The 12,436-nt window shown below is 38.4% G+C and overlaps 2 protein-coding genes and 2 long non-coding RNA genes across 4 annotated transcripts; all 4 read right to left on the minus strand.

Annotated features, from left to right (window-relative positions):
• Window positions 1-530: 530 nt before the first annotated feature.
• Window positions 531-1,494, minus strand: LOC108889186 (gastrula zinc finger protein XlCGF8.2DB-like; the record flags this gene model as incomplete). Its single annotated transcript, XM_051067334.1, has 2 exons — window positions 1,318-1,494; window positions 531-1,268 (listed from the first exon to the last, which is right to left on the minus strand). Coding segments are annotated over exons 1-2 (915 nt in total), but the record flags the coding sequence as incomplete, so codon positions are not given.
• LOC108889185 (uncharacterized) lies at window positions 1,325-2,211 on the minus strand. The gene is made up of 2 exons (XM_018685547.2): window positions 2,157-2,211; window positions 1,325-1,912 (listed from the first exon to the last, which is right to left on the minus strand). Exons 1-2 carry the CDS (start codon window positions 2,209-2,211, stop codon window positions 1,650-1,652), a joined length of 318 nt encoding a protein of 105 aa, XP_018541063.2. The 3' UTR covers window positions 1,325-1,649.
• A 37-nt stretch (window positions 2,212-2,248) lies between these two features.
• LOC108889187 (uncharacterized) lies at window positions 2,249-2,974 on the minus strand. Its single transcript, XR_001961935.2, has 3 exons — window positions 2,705-2,974; window positions 2,484-2,594; window positions 2,249-2,277 (listed from the first exon to the last, which is right to left on the minus strand). It is a non-coding gene; the product is annotated as an uncharacterized LOC108889187 (long non-coding RNA).
• Window positions 2,975-5,346: 2,372 nt separating this feature from the next.
• Window positions 5,347-7,852, minus strand: LOC108889188 (uncharacterized). Its single transcript, XR_001961936.2, has 2 exons — window positions 6,970-7,852; window positions 5,347-6,097 (listed from the first exon to the last, which is right to left on the minus strand). It is a non-coding gene; the product is annotated as an uncharacterized LOC108889188 (long non-coding RNA).
• Between the last annotated feature and the right edge of the window lie 4,584 nt (window positions 7,853-12,436).

A 12,436-nucleotide genomic window follows, 5' to 3' on the forward strand; every position in this document is an offset into this window, starting at 1 on the left:
TTTTTCAGTGAATAAATGCATTATTCAATCACAATCACTTTTTGGTTAATTTTGTTTTCATAACCCACATACAAGTGCAACCAGTAGCAATGGGCCTCAAACAGACATAGCTTAATTTTAAAGGATCAAAAGCCAAAAACACTGAGAACCACTGACCTTCATTTTACACCAGACATCTACAAGCACCAGAAATGGTCTGCTTTTCTTAAAAAGTCACCCTGTGTACTGGACTGTGGCACTGAACATGCTTGGTTCTTATCTTGTGCAGGTTGAATGCACTTATTACTTTGAACAAAAGTATCTTTTAATGTATAACATATATAAGAGAGCATCACCAAAACAAACAATTAAAAACTATTCAGTTGATTAAAGGCAGTTTCTAGTTTTAATAAAGACAATCATCATGTTAAAATAAAATATATCATCAGCCCTGACAGCTCAAAGACTAAGTGATTCCACAACTATGCCTTTCTCCATGTGTGTGCGCATGTGTCTCTTGAGTCTCGTAGATGTTGAGAAGCTCTTCTTACAGAACAGACAGCTGTGTGGCTTCTCCCCGGTGTGTCCTGATGTGCATGTTGAGGTCGGAGGAGCACCTGAACCTCCTCTCGCAGTAGGAGCAGGGATAAGGTCGTGTGTGTGTGGATCCGTTTGTGGAGGAGCAGCTCACCGGAGGTGAGGAAGGTCTTTCCACACTGGGAGCACTGGTGCGGCCGCTCCCCTGTGTGAGTCAGGTTGTGCCGTACGAGTGAGGTGGACTTGGCGAACCTCTTCCCGCAACGCGTGCAAGCAAATGGACGCTCACCTGTGTGTGTATTGAGGTGTTCGCTCTGAGCGCGCTTGGTCTTGAAGCTCTTGGGGCACTGCGAGCAGCTGAACGGCCTGAAGTTGCTGTGGCTGCGCTGATGTCTGCTCAGCTCTCCATGCGTGAGGAACGTCTTGTCACAGGTGGTGCAGAGGTACGGCCTCTCACCCGTGTGGATCCTCTCGTGGCGTGTGAGGCTGGCCAGCTGGGTGAAGCTCTTCTCACAGTAGGAGCACTGAAAAGGCCGCTGGCCGTTGTGAGTCAGCAGGTGCCTGTTAAGTATCTGGAGCTGTGTGAAGCTTTTGCCACACTCTGCAGGGTACGGACGCTCCCTGGTGTGGATCTGCTGGTGTTTATTCAGAAGCCACACATGGGTGAAGCTCTTCCCACACTCACAGGCAAACGGCCGCTCGCCGGTGTGTTTCATCTGGTGTCTCTTTAAATCTGACGCTCGGCTGTAGATCTTCTCACAAAGGGGGCATTTGTACTGACGCCTCACCACATGTCCTTGCCTGCCTCAGCCGCTCCAGGATGCTACTGAAGCTATCACCACATTTCTGGCATTTGTACTGACCACTGCCTTTTTCTGACGTCTCCTCTGCTACTACAACTTCTGTCGTTAAGTCCAGGGGAGGGTTGCACGTCTGGCCACAGGCTGTTCGTTCAAAATGCAGTTTGAGCAAACCCATCTGTGTGAACCGTTTGCCACACTGGGAGCAGAGGAAGGGCCGCTCTCCGGTGTGAATGCGCTGATGTCTGGTCAGATCCCAGGAGTTCTTGAAGCCCTTCTTACATTCCTCACAGGTGTACGGGCGCTCACCAGTGTGAGTCCGCTGGTGACGAGTCACGTCTGAGGCACGTGTGAAGGTTTTACCACATTCCTGGCACGTGTGAGGGTCAGGCCTGTCGTGGATGGGGAAAGGCTTTGGGAACTCGGGCACTGGACCTTCTTCTTGGGGGCCTCGGCTGTCTCTGCAGCCCTCTGGGATTTCTTGTGGTGTTCTGGGTGACTGTGCTCAATGTGCTGCAGCAGGTAGGACTCCTGCATGTGGAAGAACGGACACTCAGAGCAGGCGAAGACCTGGGTAGACATCTCCACAGTGGTACCTATACAAAACACAGAAGATATAGGTGCCTGTTTAGTGTTTCCTGTTTCATTTGCAGCATTGCTGGTTGAGGCTCTGGTTTCTAGCCTTCACTTCTGGGTATCCCATGTTGTGAAGCAGTCAAATCTGTAAATATGAGCCCAAGTAACAGAGTAACAGAGTAGACCTTTTATAAGTACTATAAGAGGAGAACACTTAAGTCATGTTAAAATAAGGTTTTGGCTCTTATTTTGTTTTTTTTTTACCTTGTGAGCCAAGGTGTTCAAGGCATCTGTGGTGCTGCAGGAGAGACCAGGTCATCAGGATTGGAAAGCGCTTGCAGGCAGTCCTTCAGTACGGAGGGGCAGAGGTCAGCCATGAAACTGTCTGTTTATGCACAAAAGCAAATTTCAGCCTGCTGATGATATTATCACCACTCCTGAAAATAATATTCACCAATACTGTTGCCATTAGCTGTTAACTGTTGCCATAAGGATTTTTGAGGTAGATACTGATATCATTATTTGAGAAGAGATCTGATATGTCTTTACTAGTTTTAACATATTACAGTTAGCTGTCGTGTCATTTCCTACCTGACCGAGGTCTGGCACTGGCAAGAGTTTTTCCAGTTTAGAAAGAAACTCCCACACAAGGAGCTGCATGTCTGTGTCATAGCTGAGACCATACTCTGTTGGAAAAACCTCCTAGGAAGGACAAGGATAACTGTTATTTCCAACATAGTAACATAAAGTAAATGAAAACACAACAAAATCTCTTTAAAATGCCAGCTGGGCTCCATGTGAAGCTGTCCTACCTTGTAAAAATGCTGCCTCTCTGCAGGGTCTTTCAGGAGAGTTTGGATGAGCTCCACGAAAATAGCTTCCTCTGCGTCCACCTCTGCGTCTCCACTCTGAAATATACTGTCACTCTTACTGGGACAATAGCCAAACAATCAATGCTTCATTTGACCGATGATTATAAGGGACATGCGATTGTGCTTTCTGACATGTTGTCACCTGTTTTTTAGGACCTGTGATGAGACCATGATTGTGAAAACATTGCTGTCACTCACCCCTGTGTATCTGGTGGGCGGATTCGTTCTAGGTGAGGCTGTATACACAACATGTTGGCTGTCTCCTCATTTCTGCACAGCTCAAGAATAATCTGAGGAGAGAGATGTAGAAAGAAGACAAAGGTGTCCTTTCAGCAAGTCTGCACTAGCTGTGTATTGTATCTTTTTGCACACAGTCTCATCTAATACCCACTGACTCACTTTCGATCGCAGTCGGAGAAGCAGTTTGCCCCGTTGCTTTGGACTGAGCAGGTCAGGAACTGTGGCCGTCACCAGTGATACAAACTCATCCAGCTTTTCATAATCAAGAACGTGTCTCTGCTGAGCCACCTGCCACATCGCTGCAGAGAGCAGCCGCAGAGGAGGGATCAGCAGCCTTAGTGACGACAATGGTAGGAACACATCTGTACAAACACACACATGGGATGGATAGGGTCATAATATGACTTTGTGAAGGGTCCTCTTGTGATGTGCCGTTACTGTGCATTTTTTCTTTGTAATAAACGTGAGTGGTAGAAGTCATATGTGTGTATGTTTGCCAATATAAATGGTATATATAAATATGAACGCTATTACGGAGTGGCGTGATAATGGTGAAGTATAAACCTGGCTCATATGTCATTTAGTAAAACTGCCTGTGTCAGATGTTTTGCTACTTTTTATAGACTGATTCAAAAACTTACTATAAAAAAAAACAACAGCACTAAGCTTATTGCCAGGAGTTGTTAACAGGACTTGATAAAACAGATTTGATTCATCTCGGAATTGATAACTGCCGTGAGGATATACATACGGTTTTGATAATTTGTCTACTTTGCAGGATCATGTAAGGCAGAGACATAGTGTATAACACCAGGAAATTCCCCTGGGCTAATAACAAAAGCTCTGCTTGGTTGTACGTCTCTTTCAAGCAAGGAGCTGATTTACCGTGGTTAGCAACTTAGCCGAACAGTGGGAAATTTAGCTTAAACTGGTTCACAACTTTTGTTACAAAGGAAATTTACTTCTTTCATCTGCTCATAAACAATACTTAAATACATTGAACGTTGCCTTAATTCCACGTTTTGTTGTGTTTATTTGGGTTGAGTTAGCTATAATCACTGCTGTTAGCAGGGGCTACGAGCTAACACACTACACTACGCAAAGAAAGCTAGTTCGCTGTTAGCTGCGACAAAACCATTAAACACTCCAGTGAAACGGACCTGTGTTTTCCACCTGATAGGAAACGACAGCTGTTTCCACCATTGCGACAATATAAAGTCACTTTTAAAAGTCACGACCAAACTACCATAGGGTTACAAGCCATTTATTTGTGCATCACAAAGCGGAAACACGTGTAATTTGTTTTCAAAATAAAAGTATTCCGTGGCGTGCATACAACGTTTGTTCTTCAAGAATGAATTGTAGCAATGCGAGGGGTAATCTATTCCCTGGAGAAACTGACATTACCAAATATAGCTGTTCCAATAAATACATCGAGAATCTCATATTAAATGTAACTGTACCCTCAGCAAAAATTCTTTTGGACCTCGCTTTATGTGGAAATTGACTGGAAGAAAATTTATTTGGTTTGGAGATAATTCTGTCTTAACAATAAAGTTAAAGAGGTCTCTTATAGAATCATGCACCGAATATATCCAGCAAAAAAAAAAAAAAAACCTTTTAGAGAGATTTCGAATTGATATTGAATGTTCTTGTACCTTCTGTGGAGTGGAAGATGAAACACTCATTTGTTTTATCAATGTACATATACTAAAATGCTTTAGGTGGATGTAAAAAACTGGACACGCAATTCAGCTGAAATAAAAGGACATTTTATTTGCTTGGATGATGTTGACAAATAGGAAGGTTATTTTTTATTTGCAAGAACTGCTCCAATACGGCACTACAATTAAAGGACTAGAGAATAAGAAGGCACTGAAAACAGATTTTATTTTTATTTTAATTTCTATAGACAGTTATAGATTCATAATTTAATAATTCAAATCAGATCATAATTTTTATATTTCTATTGGGTTAATTTATATATTTTTTATTTAGTTATTTGTATGTAATTTTTTATTACCATTAGTATTCTTGTATATTCATTTGTATACTATATTTTTATATTCTCATAAAATCTCATAAATAGCACTGGTAACTGATAATATGCAAAATGAACAAATTTATGTAGCTAGCAGCAACACAGGTGGTGCTCATAAATATCTAAGTCTATTAAAGTCTTTTATCAGGTGAATTGTAGATTAATGCATTTTAAGTTAATTACCAAATTATAAACTTACTATAGCACATGATGCATTTAACATAAATGGAACAAAGCATACATTGTACTTAGTTGATTCAAATTCATAGAAATTTGCCAAACTAAAATCAAGTGGTCACCATTTAGCAGGTAGGCAAAACACTTTATTTGCAGCATTTTCCATGTGCAAACTGTCAGCATTTTAGTGTGCTGGAATCATTCTCCACAACAACACATTGTTCTTCATGGTGTGCAAGAAAAATCATGTTTCTATGACCCCACACTGGATCATCACATAACTTATTATATAACAAGACAAACATTTTTAAATATGGGAATTCTCTTTCCTTTCCAAGACCTACTACTTGATCAAACAATTTTAAGATATAAAACTAAAACACTTAAAATGGAATGTGATACAGTTGCTAAATGTTACAGTTAACTCTGTTAGCAGTAACTACTCAATCAAATACATTGGGCAAGTCTGCTCAACTGGGTAACATTTATAATCATAATACTTAAAATAGCATTATAGTGATATTAGAGCAAGTACATTTTACAAGTCCTAATAGCGCCACTGCCATTTTTTAATGATACAAATATTAGAATTATATCTCTTCCCCATGACAATAACATGAATCCATCCATGAAGAAAGACAGTCAACAGCAACTGGCAACAGGTCACAGTGGGAAAGAGTCCTGCGGTTCAAATCTCTGATACCAACGCAGGATGCCACGTTTATAAAACTTGCAGTTCCATGTTCCGTCTGTGAGACGTGAGATGTGATATCGGATAACATGGTGTTAGATTCAGTCAAAGCTTGGTTAGCATTCCTGACAGCAGGGCAAGACCAGCACTCCATGTCTTCAGGCTCCAGAGTCCAGGGGGCAAACTTTTAACAAAAATAATCACATGAAAGATAAATATTAAACCTCATTAACCTCAGCAAAAACAAGTGTCATAAAATACTTGGGAATAATATAAAGGTACAGGCAACATTCGGTTTAAAGAAAGATATTGTAGTCTGGGTAAAATACTCTGTAAGGGCTGTATGATTCAGAATGTTATATGGGCTTACTATACATTTATGGGAAACAACAAGGGAAATACATTTCTGCAATAAGGTCATTGAAAAGTCCTAATAAAGGGGCATTTATGTAAAAATGTTGAAGGCAATCTGAGTTAGAGCTAAATTTCTTATTTGATAAGTAGATTAGGGAACTGGCATAAAATTGAAACATAAAATGTTGTCATTATCCAAGAAAACATGTAAAACATTTACCAGTTCCATCCTCTCAAATGTATGAATTTTCTACTTTATCCTATGTATGATACTGAACTTAATATGTTTTTGTTTTGGTCTGTTTGGTCAGACATCTTAAAAGTATTTGATGTCACCTCCCTTGACAAATTGTAACAGGCAATATTTTTACCTGTTATAGATTAAAATAATTGATCTATTTACAGAATGATCGTTGCTGACACCACCCCGACGAGTCTCTCAGAGTATAGTATGGCCATTTATTTAAATAAAAAAACATGACTGCTTTAGTGGTTAGTGTGTGTATGTAATGAACTTAAAAGCTTCTGGGCACTGGGACGTGTATCTGAGACACAATACTATTAACGACACATTTAAATGACAAATTAACAACGTTAATCATTTACCATTTCTCATTGCTTTATCAAGACTAGCACATTACTTCAGTAACTTCCGTAGCCGCCCTCTGCTAGCGAGAAACTTCTCCTCAAAGTCCCACTCACCTTTTTATGGGATTATGAAATACATGACGAGGAATAACGCGATGTCAAAGACCACAAACACCCAAAAGTCAAACCAGTACGAGTGTTTCGGTAGAGACGCCGGAGTTCCTTTAGACTTAAACATTTTAAAGTCTTCTTCAGACTCCGTCACGGGAGTTGCACCGGATCCCATGTTTGCTTGGCCGCAGCTGCGAGACACCCGGAAGAGAACACACGACTTGTCAAGTGGTCCTTCAAAATAAAACCATATAATATGCAAGTAAGTGATAAAAAAAAATGTTGCAACTGAGATTTAATCTGTGTTTATTTCCAACAAATTCCACCCCTGCATTTGTTGTAAACTTACCAGTGGTATTAACAAGATAAATTTGTAAGCATATCAGACATATGAGGTTCTTTTTTTTCCTGACCACTCATCAGACCACATACATGATTTGCTCATTTTACTCACATTAGCTTCATTCTGAAAGAACGAGCTCTAGCTTCAGTTCTTTCAAGCAAAGGAGCAAGTTTCTCCATGGACACTTGAGTCAGATGATGTCACCTGTATATAAACTGAGTTGCACTGGCTTAAGAGTGAATGTCCAGAATGTAACACTCACTGTGGCTGAAACAGAATCACTTGGAACCGTCTCTATTGCACCTGGTGATGTTCACCATAAACATATAAGGCTTGATTTGTCAGGTGTAATAAATTTTGGGGGGCAGATTATCTCAAAACACTTGGACAATGTAACATTTCGATAATCTATACTCAGAGGCGTGCGTGTGTCGTCATTGGTCATGACCTTGTAGGAGGAGCGTAGAGAGGCGGAGGAACGAAGTCGGAGAACAGATTTAAACCAAGGCCTGAAGCGTTGCTTCGGTTTGTCAGTACTGTGAGAACACATAATTGCCGAAGAAGCCTGGATGCCAAAACAAGCTTTGAAGCTACTTTTTGTCGACCACAAGTCAGCCTGGATGCTGAACACACCTGCGGCGCGAAGGTAAGGCTAAGGAGCCAACTAGCTAGCGATTAGCGTTAACATTTGCGTTAGCGACGAGTGTTAGCATTAGCTTTCTATTTTAAACATGGCTAAGAGTGTGTTTGCCTTTCCGTGACCGAGGCGTCCCAGACATGAGTTGTAAACCCTCAACGTGCACGGGTGACAACCTAAGGAGCTCTGTTTAAGCTCCTGTTGTAATTGCTTACAGTCACTTTACTGACATTTTACTTCTCTTTGTAATATTGTGTTACACCCTGGCCATTTTAACTCAGTTTATAGCGGTCCTTGTCATCGTTTTGTGTTACATTGCTATGTACCTGGCTGCTTCATACCCGGATGTCAGCCTTAACAATAGCAAATTTGAAGTGCCGCCATGGCCAGTCCCTTAGATGAAAACTCAAGCTTTTGATAACTTTTAATCACAAAGGCATTAAACAGTGTACTGACAGAGTTTGAAGTCGATATGATTAAATCGATAGGAGTTCGTTCGTTCAAATACAATGTCTCCAAATAGCGAAAAATGAGCAAAATTTGTGTGTTAAAGTCAAAATGGCGGACTTAATTTTGGTTTGAGGTTATGACATCAGGAGACTTTTTTGTACATCTGGGCATGTTATATATGTGGTCCGAATTTCGTCAACGTACGACAAACTAAGCCCAGTGGGGGATCACTTTTGAAACCTGCCCTCAGACACGTTGTTCTCAGGCCCTAATCGAACTCCAATAGGGCCTTCACACGCTTTTGTGCTCGGGCCCTAATAAGAAAAGTAATATGTAATTGCAAAAGTAATCTAATAACAGAGGCAACACTAAAAGTAATCTATAATATAAAAGCAATGCAGAAGTAGTAGTAATACAAAATAGAAGGAAAATTGTCATGTTATAGTAAGACATCAAAAATGTAAAAAAAAAAAACAATATATATATATATAGTGTGGAATAAAAACGTAAAAAATGACATAGTATAATAAGGTATAACAATGTCTAGCAGTGGTTCTCAAACCTTTTCCGTCGTTACCGTCGTTAAAAAAAATTTAAAATATAGAAAGAATTCAATTGTTTGATGTTATTTGATGCAATTCACATTGCATGCAATTCACATTGCATCAAATAACATCAACTTTAAAAATAGAAAAAATGAAAGTGCAAATGCATTATCACTGTGTGATAAAAAAGAGTAAAGGCATTTGGCAAGAAAGATGAACAAGTCAATATCACTGCATTAGTGGCTGCAATGAGCCTGTTTTGCGCTTTCAATTTTGTCCCATCAAGCATAACTGACACCATATGTAGAGCAGTGGGGGGAAAGGGCTGCCCAGCTGTAGTGCGTGGTTTCTTGGCCTGGGCAATTCTGCATGCAACTTTGAATACAGCTGTGCTTTGCTGATCCATTATTTAACATTATGCCCACTATTGCCTCTCTGAGAACACCACTGTGAGAAAGTTTGTTTATTGTTCTGCTGTAATTAACACGCTGATGTCAAATCATTATTTTCGCATTATGGTTCCACGTTTTCTTCCCGGTCGTTGTTGAATGTTTTTCTGTGTTTACATGGTTAAAATATTGATGATGAATACGTAGTAGTGTTTTTATCATTTTTCTAAATGTTTCTCTTTGATTTCCCCCAGGTGTCTCCATTTAATCCACAACATCCGTGGATCAGAGAGAGTCTTTGTACAATGAAGAAGTTCTTTGAGACCAGGACAGAGGCCTCCAGGTAATTCACAAACAGCTTTACATAAACGTTGCAACACAGAACACTGACATTAAATACTTTATGTTTAGTATTCAGTATACCAGAAAAGTGAAATTACAGAAGTAATCTGTAATAAAAAATAATGTACAAATAATTTGTCAGTAGAAGTAATGTAAAAGTAATTAGCAATATCAGAAATGAGATGTAATAGACAAAGTAATCTGTTAATAGATGAAGTTCACAACAGTAAAAGTTATCTGTAAATTTAGTCATATATAATAATAAAAGTAGAATCTAATGATAAATGTAATCTTAGAGGTAACAGTAAAAGTAATCTGTAATATAAAAGAAATGCAGAAGTAATAGTAATCCAAAATAGAAGGAAAAATATCACGTTAAAGTAAGGGATAGTATAGTATGTTAAGGCATCAAAACTGGTCAAAAAATGTCATAGTATAGTAAGGCGTGAAAAAATGTCACAAAAATTTCATAGCATAGTAAACTGTCAAAGGTTGAAGTGTGAAATAATTATTCTGTATGTGGCTGTCTGTGGTGGAGGAAATAACTCAGACTTTTTACTGAAGTATAATGAACAACACAAGTTAAAATCCTGCATTCAAAATTTTACTGAACTGTTAGTGTTTATTATTGTTGTGCAGTTCACAGTAACATACATGTCTGCTTCAGTGATTAGTTGATAGACAGAAAATTAATAATCATTTTACTTTTTCCCAAATATTTGTTGTTGGTTCTTTAGGAGGTGATGACAGGCCACTGTTCATTTTCTGAAACAGCCCTCTAATGTTTGGAAAATGCTCTGGTTCAGCTGCAATGTTGAATATTTATCTGTGTTTTCATGGTTAAACTGTCGATGAGGAATAGGTGGTAGTGTACTGATCATTTTCCTTTGAATGTTTCTCTTTCCTCCAGGTGTCACCACGTTGTCCATGATCGCAGAGACATGGTCCATGATCGGAGAGACATTGTTGAGGATGAGGGAGACATTGTCCACGATCAAAGACATTGTCCACGATCGCAGAGACCTTGTCAAAGATGAGAGAGACGTTGTCCATGATCAGAGACATTGTCCCATGCTTCGTAGAGACCTTGCGATAGAATCGGCGGAGACGGGGGTCACCGATTTGACGGCATTGCCCGCGATCATGGAGACGTTGTCAATGATCACTGAGACACCGTCTATGATCTCAGAGACATCGTCCACGATCACAAAGACATAGTCCATGATTGCAGAGACGTTGTCCATAATCTCAGAGACATTGTCCGCGATCACAGAGACGTAGTCCACGATCACAGAGACTCTTCGTACAGTGAAGAAGTTCTTTGAGACCAGGACAGAAGCCTCCAGGTAATTCACAAACAGCCTTACATCAACCGTCCAACACAGAGCACTGACATTGTTTATGTTGAGTATTTAGTAAATCAGAAAAGTGTAATAATAGAAGTAATCTGCAATATAAAAATAATGTATAAGTAATCTGTTTTAATAAAAGTAATGTAAAAATAATTAGCAATAGCAGAAGTAAGATGTAATAGTCAAAGTAATCTGTTACTAGATGTAGTGTGCAACTGTAAACGCTATCTTTAAATTTAGAAGTAATATGTAATGAGAAAAGTAATCTGATTTTAGAGGGAACAATAAAAGTAATCTGTAATATAAAAGCAATGCAGAAGTAATAGTAATCCCAAATATTACATGTCACAAAATGTCACAGTATAGTAAAGCATCAAAAATGTCAGATGTTATTGTACATGATCAGAAATTCTTAATCTTGTGTTTGTGCGTGACATACTAGACTACAACACAATTAAATATTGGATTGAGTTGTTTGTGTGTGTTAATTTTAACTGTTGGTCAGAAGGTGTTCAGAAGTTTTTGTTCAGTATTTGATCTTCAGTCTGAATAGTTCATTATTTGTCAAAAAACACATTAATGAAATTTATTTACATAGCTCATGTAAGAACAGTTCAAAGAAAAGGATGAATTTAAGGATAAAATAAATGTTACTGTAAAGTATTGGAAAGATAATGACCAGTTATGCCTTGTTTGTAGTAGTTATTTTTGATCAATGTTGTGTTTGGGGAAAAAAGTAAACAAATGTTCAATGTGTTTCAGCTCCTTTCACAAAAAACAACAGGATCCATCAATGGGGAAGGTAAGAAAATATTTTTATTTCTATAACAATATAGAAAGATCAATAAAATATAATTTATTCAGTTATAAAAACATAATTACAAAAGGAGACACTTGAGCTGTCTTTCAAATGTCAGAGCTTAACAAAAACCACATAACAGAAGTACTAACATCAAAAAGTCTAATAATGAAAGTAATTTGCAACATAAAAATAATTTAAGTATTAGTAATCTGTATTTATAGTAGTAATGTTATTTAGAAGTAATTAGTAACATCAGAAGAAAGATGTAATAGTTACATGTACAATAAAAGAAGTTTGCAATAGTTGAATGTACTTTCCATCACTAAAAGTTATCTGTAAATTTAGAAATATGTAATATAAAAGTAATGGTTAGAGTAATCTAATATCCAAGGTTACACTAAAAGTAATCAGCAATATAGAATGATTCAGAAGTAAAAGTAAAAGGCTTCAAAAACTGTCAAAAATGTAAATGTATAGTAAGCTTCAAAACAAAAAATAGTAAATGTATAGTAAGGCTTCAAAAAACATGTTCTCAAAAAATGTAAATGTATAGTAAGGCTCAAAAATTGTCAGTATAAAATGCTTCAATATGTCATAGTAAGGCTTCAAA

This window comes from Lates calcarifer, unplaced genomic scaffold, assembly GCF_001640805.2.
Source record: "Lates calcarifer isolate ASB-BC8 unplaced genomic scaffold, TLL_Latcal_v3 _unitig_1470_quiver_2863, whole genome shotgun sequence".
Taxonomy (NCBI): domain Eukaryota; kingdom Metazoa; phylum Chordata; class Actinopteri; family Centropomidae; genus Lates; species Lates calcarifer.